We start from the raw sequence: 17,469 nt of genomic DNA, 5'->3' as shown, positions 1-17,469 counted from the left end.
GAAGAGAAGATGATGTTATTCCTGACATTCGGATGTTTTATAAATTTTTTTGGTTTTATCATGTCGTTCGGAGCACCTGCAAGAGTAGCTTCAGAGCAGTGCTCACCCTGCATGGCCTCTCTCCTAGATAATCCTCCTAGAAATCTGTGATTTGTACTCAACCTTGCTCTTACCTGTCATCTGAAACATCTTTCAGGTCTCCAGAAAACCCTGGAGATTATTCTAGAATATTCAAGCTGGTGTTCGCCAAGCCATGGGGGTCTTTGTGGTACAGGAAAGCGACGGGCAGGAACTAATTCAGAGCAGGATGCCCGGCTGGGTTATCAGCTGGCTCAGAGCAATCCAGCGGCCTCCGGGATGCCCGGCTGGGTTGTCATGGTCATCCCCCATGGGGTTTTTTGTTACGATTTATAGTTTCTGGGTTTGGTGGTGAGCGACATGGGTATTGGGGAATGCAGTGGGTAGCGTGAAGCCTTTTGTGTCAGATTAGGAGGCAGTTTGAAAAGGGTATTTCATGACTAATTGGCTGTCACCACTGGCCCTAAGGAAACTTTCGGCTCCTGGAAAACTCGTAATCCCATCAAGGATCCTGTGCGTGCTCCCTGCTTGAATTGTTCCCGAGGGAAAGCTGCGACGTTTTCCTCCTACATCTCACGACTTTGTCCCTATCCAGGCAGCATCCCTCCCGTACGGTTCTCACCCAGGCCGGGGTGATTAAGTACTTAAATTGATTAATCAGATTTCTTGTGATGAGAACTACTGTCATTCATTAATCTGAATGGGATTATAAATAAGAGTTGGCAGATAGGGGAGACAAACATGTTGACAGATAGACCTGCTGCTTTGAATACAAATGACACCGCTGCATCTGGAGGGTTTTAGCTCCTGGCAGCCTCGGGATATAGCTTCCCTAAAGGTAAAATTAGACTGAGATTAAAGTATCCCCATATTAATAAAGAAATATGCATTTATGAACAGGCAGCTACTGCAGGTGGGGGTGTGCGGCTGCATACCAATGATCCTACAGCAGGACCAGGCTGTGGATTTTGCTTCCTATGGAATTTGTGAAAGATTTTATGAGGTTAGTTGTAGTCAAAACTCAAGGATAACCCAATTGCAAGTGTGTGGCTAATACCAATCTGAGCAATAAAGTAGCAGGCTAGCGTGGGCAGTTCCTATTGAATCATCTTGCAGTTGACAGCATTGCAAATAACAGAAAACTCGTATCAAATTTTGTGCTTGTAGAGATGCTGTCTAACATTCACTTTTTTGAGAAACAGCGCCTTTTGCTTTTCATACCGTGACATAGTGCAGGACGCGGTTTAGGTGACTTAGGAAAGATGTTGAAACTCTCGCCACGTTGCAGCTGACGGTGAAATTCCCACCGACTGCAGCAGGGCTGGAGCTTCACCACCGGGGGATTAGGCGGCTCTGCAAGTCGTTTCTCTTGCTGCAGAGCAGCAGGCAGGACTGCTGCAGAGCATGCTAAGATTAAAGCTATCGCTTCTTGTTGAACTGGCCTTGTGCATTTCTTTTCATAAATATTTAAAGAATTCGTATTAAAAGAATTACTAGTATAAAAAATTAAGAGTTTGATAGCTGGCACGTAGCGTGCTGTGGTGTTGTTTTAGTCTGCAGTGGAAGGTCGGGAAGCCGATGTGCTTCTCGCCGTCACGGAAAGGCGAATTTCTCCATGTTGACACTGCCTGCGCCTGCCTGGCCTCCCCAGAAATGGCGAATGGGTCGGTGGCCGGGTCCATGGCCAGGCTCCCTCAGACGGGAAAGGCAGGGGCTTAGGCAGGACGTAGACAACCCGCAGAAAGGCTTGACCTTGGACTTTAGTTTGCTGTTGAGCTGCAGGTAGGAGATCAATGGGTGAGTGCCAGAGGATTCGATAGCCAGTGGACAGTACCAGTAAATGCTCTTACTGAAAACACAGGCTGCCAGCATAAAGACCAGGTATAGAAAAGAGAGGTTTGGGCAGGCTGGGAAACGCTGTTACCAACTTATTTATCATTATAAAATAATAATAATTATTGTGAAATAATTTAACCCACTGCGTGACAGCCCCACTGGATTCATAATGACATTTCTGTGTAACTTTTCCTTTGTGGCAAGTCTGATGGAAAGAATACCGTGGTGTCCGGCTGCGCAACGGGCTTTGATTACTGAGCCCCTTCCTGCGAGGAGAGCATCTGCACGCCGTTAGCGTCTTAACGGGGAAGGTGGGAAGCCCAGCGGGAGTTTCTGCTGAGGCGCAACCGCCAAGTCCCCGTCCCCTTTCTCTCCAACGAGGCACCTCTCCCTGTGCTGCCTGCGCGGTGAACCTCAGCGATGCAGCGTGCCAAATTCCCCGGACCCGTTTCTTTTTGCGCTAGGGAAAAAAAGCACATATGTGTTAAAAGAGGAGACATCACTATCCTTCAGTATCAAACAGGTAATGCAGTTTAGCGTATCTCTTTTTCATGCATCAACATAATACATAGAGAGTTTCAAGACTAGATCTAAAGGAAATAGCGCTCACTGGAAAAACCAAGGGAAGATGCTAAAATACATCACTTTCTAGGGACTGCTCTCCTTCCTGCACATAAGGGAGATGCAGCAAAGTGTGCCAAAGACGGGAGTCATTTGCAGGGATGAGTGAGAAGTTTTCAGGTGAAGAGCCATGGTCTGTGCGGCGGGACTACGGTAAAGAAAGGTCTGAGGATCAGACTGGGAGGGTGGAGGGGCGTCGGTCAGGCATACAGCATAGGATTGCAGGCATAAAATTTCAATTTTAGAATTTGGGGCACCAAAGGTTGGTACCCATGTATGCAGATTTCTGCCAATTAGCTGATGTCGTTAGGAGAATCATTTCTAACAGTAAGAAAGTTAAAACCCGCAATCCTTGCAGTGACTTCGGAACTCCACAGAGGGAAAACGGGGTTTGAAAAAGAACCCATTAAACATTTAAATATTTCATTAAATATTGAACATTTCAAAAATTGCTTTCTAACAAGTCCTGAGGTAAACAGAACAATATTTGGTAACAAAAGCTACCAGAAGTGACAAGATCCTGCAACAAATAGAGCTTGGCTCTAGATTTCGAGGCTGCAGTAACCTCTCCTCCCTTGATTAGCCATCAGACGAGATCCCTGGGCTCAATCCAGAAACCATCACCTAGGTATAACTGCTGGTGACATCAAGGGCATCAGGAGGGTTTGAAACACGTCAGAAAAAGAGCCAATAGGATTAAAACCAAAATTCTTGCAGCAGGCTGAATGCCTGAGCGGCGGCCAGTGCCCCGATGCTGCAGAGAGGTACACTGCGATGCTGCAGCTGTGCCAGCTATAGCCCAGAAATGAAGGGTCAGGTTCTCCGGGATTTTGCAACCGTATAGAAATTTTAAGATGGTTTTTGAGATCTGCTGTCAGTACATAGGGACCCCTTGCCCAAACTGGCAAACTGTAAGCAATTGCTTAAGTTTTGACATCGATAAAAGGCAAGCCTCGCCAGCAGCGCTGATCAGTCCAGCGCTGAGATACGAGCATGTTTTTTGCACTTTGCTGAATCAAAGTTACTATCTATAAAGGTTGGAGGAAAATCCCAACCTGTCTAATGTCTGTGTTTTACTAAGATCAGGAGTGGGAAAACACATTTAGCAGTGTTTTAGTTGAAGATTTGCTGCAGTAATGGGAAATTTTGGATGCCTCCCTATGTTATGACACTTTTTTCCCTTTTTAGATCAAAATAAGACCTCGGGGTACAGCCCGCCTGCCCCCCCGGGTGATTCCTCAGCGCTACAGGGTTCAGCCATGGTTACACCTCCCTGTTTTAAAAAGCTGAACCAGGGCCAATCTGTACAGAGAAACGTCGAGGTCGGTTTCTCGTCGCGTCCCCGTCAACTTGGTGTCACTGTGCATCACTTCGCCCTATGAGAGTTGTCAAAAACCTGCTTCTCCGCTCACTTGGCCAAGCCCCCGTTGTTGCTCCCCCCTCCCCAGCCGCATCGCGCTGCCGGGGGAGGAAAAGTAAGATTGATGGCATTAGGTTCCCCTTGCGTGGTGTTGGCATTGAGTCAGGGGGTTTCATAGCAGCACGTTGGCTTTTCTCGCTGAATTTTGATTAATGGAGCAGGCGGGAGCTGCTGCTGTCTCCCAGCTCCTGCGGCTGACAGGGGCGAGCCTAATCTGATGTTTAAATGAATTTGGAACGTGTCCGTGGCTTTAGCATCCCTGTCCTGAAGGAAGGACCATCTGCTACAAGATAACCTGATCTCGGAGGGTCGGTTTGAAAAGAGAGGTGACGCATGTAAAATTTGAGGGTTTTCCCTGATGCTTGCTAATTTGGTGCCCAAGAGGCAGCTCACGTTAGAGACTCGAGGTTTCCAGTTGCCTTGCGTTTCTAACCATGCTCTGCCCTGTCAGAGAAGATCAGCAGAGAATTTTGTGGGTACTTGTTACAGACACAGATGGAAAATCGCTCCTACGTGTAAAACAAACATATTACTACAAACACCTAACAAATTTCTCTGATCGTGATTTGTATGAAATCCAGATAAATCAGTTTCAGGAAGAGGGGATAGTGTCTCTGCTGGGATATGAAAAAGTTGGTGAAGAGAACGGGACAACAGCGGTATCTATGTGAACAGAAAATGGAAATGTCTGTGATAGGGATGGGAGAGCGGGTTTTATTGTTGCGTTTTGACCGGTATCTCCGAAACACAGGTTCCCACATTGAAGGATGCCAAGATGAGAACTTACAAGATGCTTTTCCATTTTCCCTTCTACATCTGAGAAATCTGTACCAGAGGCAGCCTGCGTGCTATTGCACGGCTGCAGTTCCTGCGGTGTACCTCTCCTGGTGCGGTGCGTGGCTGCGCAGGTAGTGGGCAGGCTGAGGGTAAGGGCAGAGCTCCATTGGGCTCAGATACAGCCGCTAATTTAGGAGACCTGTACCCTATCATCAGGATGATGAGAAGAATGAAGCTAGCGCCTCATTTGGCTTTCCCGGGAGGTTTGATCCCCGGTAGCAGTGCTGCCACGGTAAGCAGTATGCTATTCCCTGATGGAAATTGGTGGAGAAGCTCTGAAACCGTCGGCGTAATTACAGAGGGAGATCCCGTGCAGTACAGTGGCGTAATGGGGATGTGATTAGCTGCTAGACTTAAGTGTGCGCTGCTCAACACCGCCACAAGAGCTGAGAGTGGTGGCAGTGGCTTTCCATCCTCCCGCGCTACCGGTGTCACAGGCCATTGAAGCACTTGTTGTCCCTGTCCCTCGTTTGTTAAACACCGGTGTTATGTTCCTACCGCGGGCTTTGCCGTCCTGCTGTGGGCCATGGGAAACGTTACGTTCAATTTTAGCGCAGTTGGCACCAGAACCAGCTCCCAGAGGTGCGCCTGCCTTTGCTCATAACGGCATTGCAGAGCAGAGGACTAAGCAGAAGCCGGCACACGTTGGAGCATGCGTCCGGGCAGCTCTTGGGACCTGAGGCTTCCCTTGCGTTGGGCTCCTTGGGGTATTTGGTGACCATTTCTATGTGGGCTTCTAGCTCCCACCACGCCTCAGGTGGCTGCAGGCAGCAGCCTTTTCTTTTGCAGGTGCGCTTGCTTGATTCAGGAGCCTTTTCGTAAGGAATTTCACATCCCCTATTGTGATGATTTCATGCTTTTTTTTCTCTTTTTTTTTCTTTTTAAACTGTGGTTTGGATTTCACTTGTCTGGTAGTCAGATGCCATTATTTGGGGCATTTTTTACTGCTGTTGCCATGAGCGTGTTTGTTCGAAAAGACTATTTGTTTAGGGATTTCGGTGCAAATCCCGAGCTGTCAGGGTTCGCACAGGGAACACGTGCCCTTTCCCGGCAAGTGCCTTCCTCCCTCTCTTCTTTCCTCTCCAAAAGAAACGAGGAGGATCTGAAAAACTGGCTGGCCGGCAGAGAGGGACGCCGACACGGCTGCCCCTCGGGAGGACGGGGACATCTCTGGTGCCCAGCACTCGGAGGTTTGCTGTTCAGGAAAGGTGCTGTGGCAGGAGCATGCACCCGTGGCGCCGAGCAAGGAGCCTGGTCCATCCGTGCCTCCCCGTAAGCCTGCAGGCAGAGGGCATGGTCCTTTTTCCAAAATGTCCTGTATGGATCCTGCTTGTGATGTCTGCAGGCTGCTGGGGTATTGGAAGTTGAAGCCTTACACCATAAAATTACTCGAGTATATTTTAATAATTTAGAGCCACAGGTCTTACGTGGTTTGTTCTCTAAAGATTGATTTAGCTTCTTATTAAGGGAATTGGGAATTCAGTGTGAAAATCTGAACAAAATCTAGGCTTTTTTTTTTTTTTTTAAATATCCACTAGTGTAACTCACCAGGGAGAAGAATTTCAAAGCCTGTCCAACCCTATCTTGAATTTTTGATTCTCTTGCTTTCCTATTTCCATTCCCAAGGTGTTCTTGTTAAGGAAGAACACCTCAGCATTATTGTATTATTTTTAAATAAGCCACAATCACTTTAAGGAGCTCGGGATAAAAAAATCCACTAATACTTTGATTTTTTTTTTCCCCTCCTCCAGTTTTCAGAAGTTTGATAATGCAAGATGTGGACTGCATGTAAATGGAAGGGTAGGCAGTTGTAATTGCACAACTCTCCCCCTCTGCCCAGAGAAGGCCCTTTTCTCTTTAATTATCCGTCAATTCTAAAAAGGTGCAAGATGAAGTGGAGCTGGCAGGGCCTGGCTCTCTGGGAGCAGTGTGGGGGTTGCGATGAAGGTGCTTATAACCACGAACTTCTCGAGGCAGGTATGGTTTTCGCATTCAAGGGGAGCCGCGTGGGTGGTTGCTCTTGGCTGTTTGTCAGCACAGAGAGGGATCCCCCACCGCCGCAGGACTTCAGGACAAAGTCTGTGCTCTGTGCCCCCTCCGGCTCTGAACGCCGTGTAATTTGCAAGTACAAGCACACTGCTCCCCGAAAGGCGACTGTGGTGTGCGTGGCGGGAGCTGATGCTGCAGCGCTGGACCACGCCGCTGCTGCCATGGGCATCCCTGTCCCACCGTGGCAGCGGGGACAGGAGCCATCCCCGCAGGCCGGCATCCGTGTCCCTCGGCCGGTGCCGCTCGGGGCTCCTCCGGGACGCACGCTGATGCCGGCTCCAACGCCGTGTGGCTCCCGTGGGAGGTGACGGCCGCTCACGTCTCGGCCTCTGTTCTCAAAACAGAAATCGATAAGCTGCTGAAGTGGCGTTTCTCCTCAGACGGTTCAGAAATGCCATTTCTTTTCTCCTGGAGGTTTTGTAAACTTAAAAGAGAATCATGAAAAAAGAAGTTCTCCCTTGTCCAGCCCATTAATTCAGCCTGCTCAGGACAGAATTAACCTTGGCAAGCCTTCCAGAGGAGAGAGTCATTCTAACCTTAAAAATCTGCTGATTAAAGCTGGTTTCAGGAATTCGATTTCACTTAATGCGTTGGCTGAGCGCCCAGCCTGGCATTAACATAGCCACAGATACACAGGCCTGCACATTTTTTACCTCCCCGATAAAAAAAAAAAAAAGAAAAAAAAGAAAAAAAAAAAGAAAACCCAGCTAATGAAACCCCTTTTGCCTGTTTTGAGCAAGAATTCGTGTTAAAGACTCCTTCAGCTGAAGGCATTAAGTGTGCCCTGGTTACCTGTCTCCTAAGGCCAGCCGGTGAGGTAATTCCGTTCTCCTAATTAGTTGCAGTGTCGTCTGTCGAGCTGCCCTCTGCCGAGCGGGCGCTTGGCGGCCCGGACCCGGTGCGAGGCAGAGGGGTTCATCGCTGCCCCGTGCGAGAGGCGAGGGTCTGAGCGGAGCCGAGCGTAGGAAAATCGCCTCTATGCACCCTCTCCCTGTAAACCCACGTGTACCGTGCTATCAGACTTTAGATTTTGTCATCTAACAGCACTTAACTCATTAACCTTGAAAATTCTCCAAAACAATGAAGCTCAGATTTCTAAGGTTTCTATTTGTGTCTTAAACATTTTAATGCCTTTTTATCCGAAAATTAATGTAATTTTTATTGCCACCATCACTCCTTTTGTCTTTATTCCAAAAGCTGGGTTTCCAGGGTGTGTTTCTCCCACCACAGTGCATTCCTCTGCAGCCGTGTTACGTCTTGGTGCAAGCGCACGGTGCCTGTGGAGGAGTTCCTCGCTGTCTCTCTGAGGCCGGGGTCTTGCTTACACATAGGTCTCCTTCATCCCAGCCAGCCAAGTTAGAGCATCCAGCCCCAAAACATCAATCCAGAACTAGATTCCCATGCCGTGCCACATGGGGGAGGGGGAAGAAAAGAAAAATAAAAAAAAAAAGTCACTTCTGTATGCTGGATGCTTTGTAAATTCTGTGAACCATCAGGGTTTTCTTAAGGGTTTGCTGCAACGTTGAAAACCAGTTTCATGGAGGTGGGATGCTTTTACGTAATTCATTTTTGACTCCTCTAGAATTATACGCAAGACAGATCTGGAGATAGAGAGCAGCTTTCCTACCTACTAAATGCAGCAAGCTACAAGGAGCTCGGCACTAGTGCTTGTCATTATTTTTTGTTTTAATCATGGTGAAGTTTCGATTGACTTCACAGCAAACTGGGGTTGTGAATCAAGTGGGGGTGTGCTGATATATATTGATATATATTGATGTATATTGCATGAGGCGCTGTGGGTGTTTCTCGCTGTTGCTCCTCCAGCAGCATGCTCCAGACCAGCTTTCCCATCCTCGCTGGGAAGCTGGTCAGACTGGGAGATGCTGCACCTACCACGCTGCTTCCCGAAGCAGGGGGACCAGCTCTGAGTCAGCAGAACCGAACACTAAAGACCTTTTAATGCAGCCCCCAGTGCCGAGCAGCCAGGAGTCACTGTCAGGGATTATCTTAAACAAACGGCGTCTGCTTTTCCCCAGGCTGAGTGGTGGGATTTAAATGTTAAGCTTTTCTTTGGATTATTTTCTGCAGGTTTTTTTTCCCCTCTGTTTTTCCTCCCTGCTTTTTCTGTGTGTGGAATGTACCCTTGACACATTTAAAAACGTTATTAATCTTTGTCATTTGTATTTTAAAAATAACTCGGTGATAGCAGCCAGCAGTCCTTAAATCCTTTTTAATTCAGGCCGACCTTGCGAGCGGTGATCTTGGAGAGGAGGCGCTGCCGCCAGCCTCCCCGTGTGCTCGCCGATAAGCATGCGTGTTTAACGACACACCTCCACGCTCGCCCCGTTACAGGGCAAGCTAATGATGTCGGGGCTGGCAAGCTTGCTGCTTGCAGGTGTTTTCGCAGTTTGTGAGGTGCCTTCCAGACAGAAGGATTATAAATGAAGATTTACAGGCCCCTTTGTGTTCGTGTGAACAAGCAGTGTGCTGCACTGGGGGGATGGCATGGACAGAGCCGTGTCCCGGCGCAGGCTGGTGCGTGGGCGGGATAACGGCGTCACCAGGGCACTGAGCACAGGTTACTCCCACCAGCACCGGTAAAGCCTTGATGCCACACCAACCTTTGCATCACTGTTGATGCCATGGCATCCATATCTGCTGAAACAGGTATTCGAGACAACTGGGGTGGTGATTTAGCAACAAGTTTTTTCCAGTACCCATCTGCTTAGGTCCCACTTAATGCAGTTTAAAGTCTTGCTGAAGTCTGGCCAGAGCCAGGGCCGTCCCGTCCTGCAGCCACTGCTGCTGGGAGGATGCTCGGTGACGATTCCCGCACCCCGGACTGGTGAGGACCCCTGGTAAGGTGCAGACAGGGCTGCGAGCGAGGGAAGAGCGTGTTCATCATGAGAGTCGTCGTAATCAATGCAGTCACTGGAGTAAAACAAAAAAAAGAAATTCCCCTTAAAAATCCCCTGCAGTTGGATTTATTTATTTTTCCTTCTGTAATGGCAGAATACTGGTGTGCCTAAAATATGCATGGCCCACGATCTTCCACGGGAAATATCTGAAAAAAGCTGCGAGCAGGTTGCTGGGCTGTTGCAATCTCGCATTTAGGGAAAACTAATCACCTTCGGTATGGGAGAATATATCATTACACACACACGCGCGTCCCCTATGTGCGCTATATTAAAAGCCAGCAGAGTCAGAAAATAGTATTGCTTTCTTTAATAATAAACAAATCTTGTGGACAGGTATTGTACCGGGATCTTTTAAATTAAAAACAGTTCTGTGTGTTTGGTTTGTGCTGGGCTTAGCTTCCAACCGACAGCAGTGTTGAAAAGTTTTAACGTACTGGAAATTTTATTTTTTCCTACAGAAAGATTTCCTTAGCCTTACTGATTTCAGTTAATCAGAGAAGCGGAGTTCATTTAAAAAAGAAGAAGAAGAAAAAAAGCAACCATATTCTGACATTTTGCTGTATAACATACCTGACAGCAATTTTTTCAGTTCACAAACCCTAAATTTTCAGTTTACATACCCAGGCGACAAACCAGAGCAAAGAGATGTTTGCGTTGTGTTTTTTAAAAAATGAAAATATGTCGAAGCAAAGATTAAAACGCAGCTAACCAAACCCACCTCTGTGTTGTGCGTCAGAATGCAGAGCACGGTGGGGAGACTCGGTTTGCTCCGGCCGCACCTGGGTGGCCGAGCTGCGGGGGATCGCAGCGTGCCGGTGCAGCGGGGGCGTTAGGAGAGCGATTCTGTAACCTGCAGCAATGGTTAAAAAATTTTTTGGGGTGCTATAATCTGGTGTTGTGTGTTACCAGCCCTGGACCGACTTCAGAAACGACATCCTCCGGTAGCGGATACCGTGCTGCCAGTCCCGTCCCCGGCGCTGCCTCTTCAGGTGCTGGTTTCCTTCGCTAACCCGACTCTGCTTTCTCTCTTTTTGTGTCCCTAGTGCTTGTACGGCTGCTACGTCCATTCCTCCATCATCCCCACGTTTCACAGAAGGTGCTACTGGCTTCTGCAGGTAGGATGACGACAAATCCCTCTCTCCTGGGGGTAACGCGGTTGAGCCCGTAGGGCCGTGTTTGCTGCTGGGGAGGTCGGCAGTCCCCTGTTTCATTGTTTGGGGGAATTTTGTTTGTCTGAAGGTGATGGGGATTTTTTTAGTTGTATGTCTCTGTTCAGAGGTATGATATATTTATTTTCTCTGGATCCGTTTCTAGCAAATACAGAGCTGATGCCAGCTCAAACATTCCCTAAACAGAGAGTCAGCCAAAGTGAGACTTTTTTAAGGTTTTCAGTTGTGTTTTCCCATTCAAAAGCAAGGCAGGCACAGGAGCTTGCGAAGCCAGCTGCTGTACTGGCACACGACGGTGTGGGAGAGAAATTAGCCCTGTGGCTGTGTTTGAATTTGGGGTGAACCTTGTGGCCAGCCTTGCGGTGGATCTGCTTTCCTCCGGTGGGGAGTTTAGTCTTAAGGGAGTTTTTTGGGGTCACTCAATGATTTTTCTTCTGGCTGTTGTGGGCACAGTGAAGCCCCTGGAGGAGTCAAGCGGAGTTTTCCTCTTATTTCTGCGGGGCTTGGGTAGTGGCCTGATCCCCCCCAGGGCTCCTTGGGCTGCAGTGGGTGTGCTCAGGTTCGCGTGCGGGAGTTTGCCCAGGGTGGGCGTTCGCTGGACCAAGATGCTAACCCTACGTTTCTGGAGCTATTTATATTATTGACTGGCTGCTGTTGCTTACAAAATGGAAGTAATTTGTTTTCTTTTGTTAGAAAACAGCATTTGACACATATTGTAATAATATTATTGTTTTAAAGATTAAACCCCCGCAGTCCTGAAAACAAGCAGGTCTGAGGGAAGTGACAGCTGTTTCAAGAAGCAAATGGAAAACAATCCCTTTTCCCCCCTGGTTTTGCAATTGTGCTTCCGTATTAAAAAAGACGACGCTGCTGCTGTCACGGCTGCGTGAAAGACGCCCCACGACCCACAGAGGACGGTGCCCGCACCGTTCAAAGGGAACGTGCACAAAATGTCACTGTCCTCTGTGATGTTTATGTGCGTCTCAGCTCTGTTTGCATCCTCTGCATATAAATGCCACGTGTAAGTAAAGGGGAAGACACTTCGCTGCAGCGGTGGGAGCGGTATTTCACCTCCACAGAGGAAAGCTGTGACTCTGCTGAACACGCAGCGCAACCATGGCAATCCTGCAGACATTTAGCACTTTCCCCCACAGCTTTTTGAGGTCGTGACCTGCGTCCGTGGTTGGATGCAGCGAGCAGCAAGAAGAGGGGGAGTGGGGTGTAGGTATAGCTAAAGAAGCCGTTAAACGTTCATGGTTCAGTGTGCCAAACTGAGCAAAACCTCTAAACTTGCGGTCCAGTTTGCCTGGGGCGGCAGACAGCTGCTCGCGTTGTTGTTCAGCATCCGTCTCTGCCGGTGCCCGTGATGGATGGTGTGACATGAGAATTCCAAGGGAACTCTGAACTCCCTCCAGCATGGCACAGCAGTGCTTCCCCAGTCAGCATCTGTCCTGGGTGTCCGTGTGAAGGCAGAGAGGACCACAGCGGGTGGAATAGCAGGTCACTTGGTTTCTCTGCTCTTGCCTACTCAGGAACAGGAGTTCGGGCTGGGAGTTGGTGGAAGCATCCTCCATCCACCGCCCCGGGAGCTCGGGGAGATACCAGTACTGCACTGGGATGAAAGGTGCCACAGGTCCCTCCGTCGTCACCACTCTGCAGCAGCCCTCAGCCCGCGCACAGTCACCACAGGTGCCAGGAGGTTTCCAGTGTCCCTGAAGGGCAGCTTGGCTCATGAAATGTTTTCACATAAACTGAAAATGTTAAGGAAGGCCCCTGTTTCTGATGAAATTCAGGGCAGACAGCAGAGTCCTTATTAGATCCCAAGGGGAACAGATGACGCAAAATCAAACTGCAGAGCTCCAACCTAAAATTGGGCTGTGACCTTTAGGGAGGTTCGCTCCCAAACTGCAAAGCTTTTTCCATTACATTTGAGAGAGTATTTTCTAGCTTTTCCCATCCTCCCATGAGGAAATTTCCCAGGATTTCGACCCATTATCCAGCAGCCGGAGCAATGCTCACATAGCCCAAGTGCTCCCCGACCGCTGCTGCGTTGCAGACTGGCCAGCCTGCGCTTGTTCCCCCAGATGTCCTCCCCCCGTAGGTCACCCCTCTTAACTTTAATTGCAAGTTTTGTATTTCTTTTTGGTTTTTTTGCGTGCTATCTCAAAGTATTGCTGGACTTGGCTGTTGTGGCAGTTAGCAAGCTGTTACCTAGTGAGCTGCATTGCAGCACCACAGAATCTTCTTACCTGCACCCTGAGGTCTGGCTCGTTCACATTCAGATGGTGGGTGTCGACGTTTAGGCCACCTTCTTTGCTCTGATATTTGCTTTGGATTGAGGTGAGTGGATGGAACGTACATTTCTCACGAGCCTATTTATAAAACGTGATGCAGGACATCTCGTTGTGAGTGTAGTATACTTGTATTCAGAAACAAGGACTCATTGTGCCTCCGCTGTCCGAGGAATGGGGGTCTGTGATTCATGAGACCATCTCCCAGGCATAAATGGGCATCCTTCAATCATGGGCTCAGGGTTACGCAGCTGGAGAGAAAAGAGCCGGCCAAGAACCCATGATGCTTTTCTAACATCTGCACAATGTTTCTGTTCGGCTCCACAGTGAATTTGGGGCAAGTGAGGCCAGGAGAGAGGGAGAAGGTATTTTGTGCATCTGCTTCAGAGTCTTCCACTTCAACACCACCCGATAAATGACTTTCATATTCCAAAACAGATACAGACAAGACAATGTTTAACATTAACCTCCAGCAAAAGGTTTGGCTTTTTAGTTCACAGAGGCAAATGGGTAATTTTCACTTTTTTTAGAGAGTCACATAGTACCTTCCTGGGATATGGAGCTCTCTGCCCGCGAGTCTCTGGTCAACAGGAAGTAAATACAATTAGTCTGCGATGCCGCCTGTGTTTTATGGGATGATCTTCTTCCAAATCCTATTGTCAGGTTAGATATTGATTAAAAATCCCCATGCAATTGTTCTTGATCTTTTCTGACTGGTGTTTTCAGCATAAAGGCCAAGACTCAAACAAGCCACGGAGACTAGAGGTCTCTCTTGTGCATTTATGCTGCGCTATAGCCATTAATTATATGGTGGTATCAGATTTCTTTCTTAAACAACTTTGCGTTGTCATTTATGATTGGCACGGCGTGCCTTCTCCCTGCAGACTGGTCAAAGGGATAAGAAATGAAAACCAGCCAGCTTGAACCGTCAGCAGGCAAAACTTCTGCTACGAGAAGTTATCCTGCCGTACAGGCACCACAGCTGAGGTCTCTCTCTGTCTGTTCTGAAGGGGTTTACATTTTTGAGACATTTCAAGCTTTCTTCGTAATGGATTTTAAATGCTGCCTTACCACAAACACCTTTAATATTTTTCTAATAGATGTTGTAATTGCCAAGCAAGCACTGTAGTGTCTGCGCAGGAGATCATCCAGCCCTGGGCGCTGGCAGTCGCTCACGTGGACCTTTGGGAGCTGAGGGAAGGAATCATGACCCAAGGTGCTGGTAGTATTTTCCTGCATGGGGTTCTCATATTTTTCTTTCAGTTTTCTGATTTCTGGAAATATGAGATCATGCTCTGAGCAACAGGCAAAGGAAAGAATAGGGCTGGCGATGCGGATGACCTCTTCAAGGGGCGCTGGGGAGGCCTCTTCAGCAGCACCTTACAGCAAGGCTGCCGCAAACCCTCCTCGTAACGTGCTGCATCTTTAACGAGTTGCCTGCACTTTTGGAATGCTTTCCCGTTTCCAAACTTTTCACTTGGCCCTCCATGATTCCATTCCCAAGGAAATTATCCGGATTGTTAAAAAGAAATAGCTCTTGTCTTTGCATTCTGCCCAAAATCATGCACTACCTTGTCTTTCCGATGTTTATTCTGGCTCTGAGTGAAGTGCTGCCTTAAAAGCACTTTTTTTTTTTTTTTTTTGCATTACCTGTTAGCTTCCTAAAAGAAGCAGCGCCCTAGCTGTTTGCAGCTAGTCAAGCGCAGAACAGTGCTGCTGAAGCCTTTTTTTAGGCATGAGTGATGGCAGGTCCCCAGACTCCTGGAAAGGCTTCAGTGCACAGACGCTGCCACTGGGTTTGTTGGCTTGTCTGCCAGCAGGACGTGCGTGTACGAACACCCACGCTGCGCGTGTTTAGACCTTCAAAATGGCACCAGATTTTCTGTCAATGGAAGAAGAAGAAGGAAAAAACCCTGTTTGTACTCATAATGACTAATGCAGGGGAAATGTGGATTCTCAGATACAGACAATTTTCAAACATTGGCACAGCTGAGTAGCAAAATGCAGCATTCCCTTTTGTGGATTGGTAATTGGCACCCCAGGAATTTAAAATTAATCTAGCTGCCAGGCTCCCAGGGCTGGCTGCTGTTTGCAAAGGTTATTGGAGGCAGGCTTCATCTTTGCTTGTTAATACTGATGTGTCTCTTGCTCTCTTCCACGCTTGTGCCATACAGCTGGAGACTAGTTTGTTGGACAGTCACCGTCTTCCGTCCTGCCTTTAGCAGATTCTGATATCTTTTTTAGGGCTGGTGTTAAGGTGCTGCACTTATGGGAAGTAATACATTTTTTAAAAGTGTTGCCCTTTTTTTTAATTAAGTAGTACATAAACTGTGCTATAGGATCATGCTAGAAACTTTTTATCAATTTAGACAGTGGCTAAATATTAGTTCTTCATGACACAGGGCAGAACTTCTCGTATTGCCATCTTTTCTGTAATTGTTTGCCTAAATATGGGGAAAATATGCATCTTAGGCACTCAGGTTTCCTTAATTTTATTATTTGTTTGGTTTTTTGAATGACCCCCCACTTGCTGCAGTAATTTAATAACAGTGACAGCCACAGCAAGACAAGATCAGGAATCCTTGACAGAGTGCTGCCGACATGATAGGACATCCTCCTGTTCAGCTATAGAAAAATTGGAATAAAATAAAATGAATTATGATCATGTGTTCAAATAAAACCCACGCATTTGTTCAAAGAATGTTCATTAGCTTATTCGTTTGCCAATAACGTTTGCACAGGTGAGATTTTCTTGATAAAGATGCTTGTGTAAATGGGAGGTGCGGGGAATACTGATACGAATGGATAGGGATGTTCAGTCTGTTGGTGTTTACCTATTCATCTCGGCCAATCAAACAAATTAAGGCTAACAAGCATTCGAGAGCAATATGTAGGCAGATAGCGGTTTCACACGGTATGCGCATTAACTGCTCGCTGAATAATTCAAAACTGATGAAAAAGTGTGTAAGTGGCACCGTTCTCGCAGGTGAGTCGGAGAAGCAGAGCGGGATGCAGGCTGAGCTGCGCCGGGCATGGGGAGACGCCAGAACCCCTCAGAGCCCTGTCGTAAATCGGGCTTTCACAGTAATTGCTGAAATGCGATAATCCGGTCCTCTAGGAGCCGGGGGGAAAAACTTGCATTGCATCTTTATTCCTTGCACACTTGCAGGGTGTTCTCAGCAGCCACAGGAGTCACTGGGATGCTTTACCATGGGGTAAAAAATGGCAGGGGAAAGTCAGGGGACGTCAGCAGTCATACTAGTGGTGATGTCCAGGCAAGACGTCTGTCCTGGCAGGAGCAAGTAGGAGATGCTGAAGGGGACACTGTAGCTGGGCAATGTTCTGTTAGCGGTCTTTAAGTATCCTTCATGGGGTTCTGCATGCACCAGCTGTACCTTGCAGAGTGTCCGTAAGCACTGATTTAATGTCAGAGACATGCAATATTTTCTCTTTAAACTGTTTTTTCCTGGATTCATCCTTCTGATACACTTTGATATTCAGCCGTTTATTACTATTTATGTCTACACTGATGCTTGATGTTCCCTGAGCGTTCCCTTCCTAAAATGCGCCTCATCTGAAAGCTGTGGGCAGAAAGTATCAAGGCCTGAGAATCAGTTAGAAGTTTTTATGTGACGTCTGCAGCTGTCCTGCGGAAATTTGGTGTTCATTCTGTATTTCTTTGCCTCAAATTTTCCATTATGTCCTAAGCGAGAGGAAAACCTTCCCATTTTTTTTTTTGATGGTGTCCCAGCAGAGCAGCATTTCCCTGTCTGATCGCTTGTGCTGCGCTGCGTCAGCAGCATCTTCCACATCCCTGGCTGGAGGAGCAACAGACAGCTGGAGGATTTTGGTCTTTTTCACATAAATTGGAAGCATTACAATCTCATAAAAATTCCTGAGACTTTTGCTTAGTAATGGGTTTTTATTTTTCATTTGGGTAAAATAGAAATGACTGGGCAATAAAGCATTGAAGATTGTGTGCTGTTTGTGGGCACTTTAGATCGGTCCCATATTGTTGGGGAGCAAGGTGTAAGTTAGGCTCTTGGCATAATGAGCCTTTGCATTTTTTCTAACGGGAATATAAACTGTTGCCGCTACACTGGGACGTTTTCCCAAAGTGAGTTTTAGCCTATATGATGAAACTAAGCATGTATTGAAGTACAGTAGAGTATGGCATGGGGTACCTAATCAGCGCTAGCATGGTTCGGCACCCCGAGCACGCAGCTGTGATGACCCGCAGCATCGTGGCG

General features: G+C 47.6%; 1 protein-coding gene across 1 annotated transcript in view; it reads left to right on the top strand.

Moving 5' to 3' along the window:
* Positions 1-17,469, top strand: part of CAMTA1 (calmodulin binding transcription activator 1) — a gene marked incomplete at its 3' end in the record, with an annotated part of 321,803 nt that overhangs the window by 172,068 nt on the left and 132,266 nt on the right. The window contains exon 6 of the mRNA XM_082328970.1: positions 10,803-10,874. Within this exon, the coding sequence (XP_082185096.1) occupies positions 10,803-10,874 (72 nt within the window). The remainder of the gene's footprint in view (positions 1-10,802; positions 10,875-17,469) is intronic.

The sequence above is a fragment of the Platalea leucorodia genome, assembly GCF_965183815.1.
Source record: "Platalea leucorodia genome assembly, chromosome: 17".
Lineage (NCBI taxonomy): Eukaryota > Metazoa > Chordata > Aves > Pelecaniformes > Threskiornithidae > Platalea > Platalea leucorodia.
The sequence above is the reverse complement of the archived record's forward strand: the minus strand, read 5'-3'. Positions and strand labels throughout refer to the sequence as shown.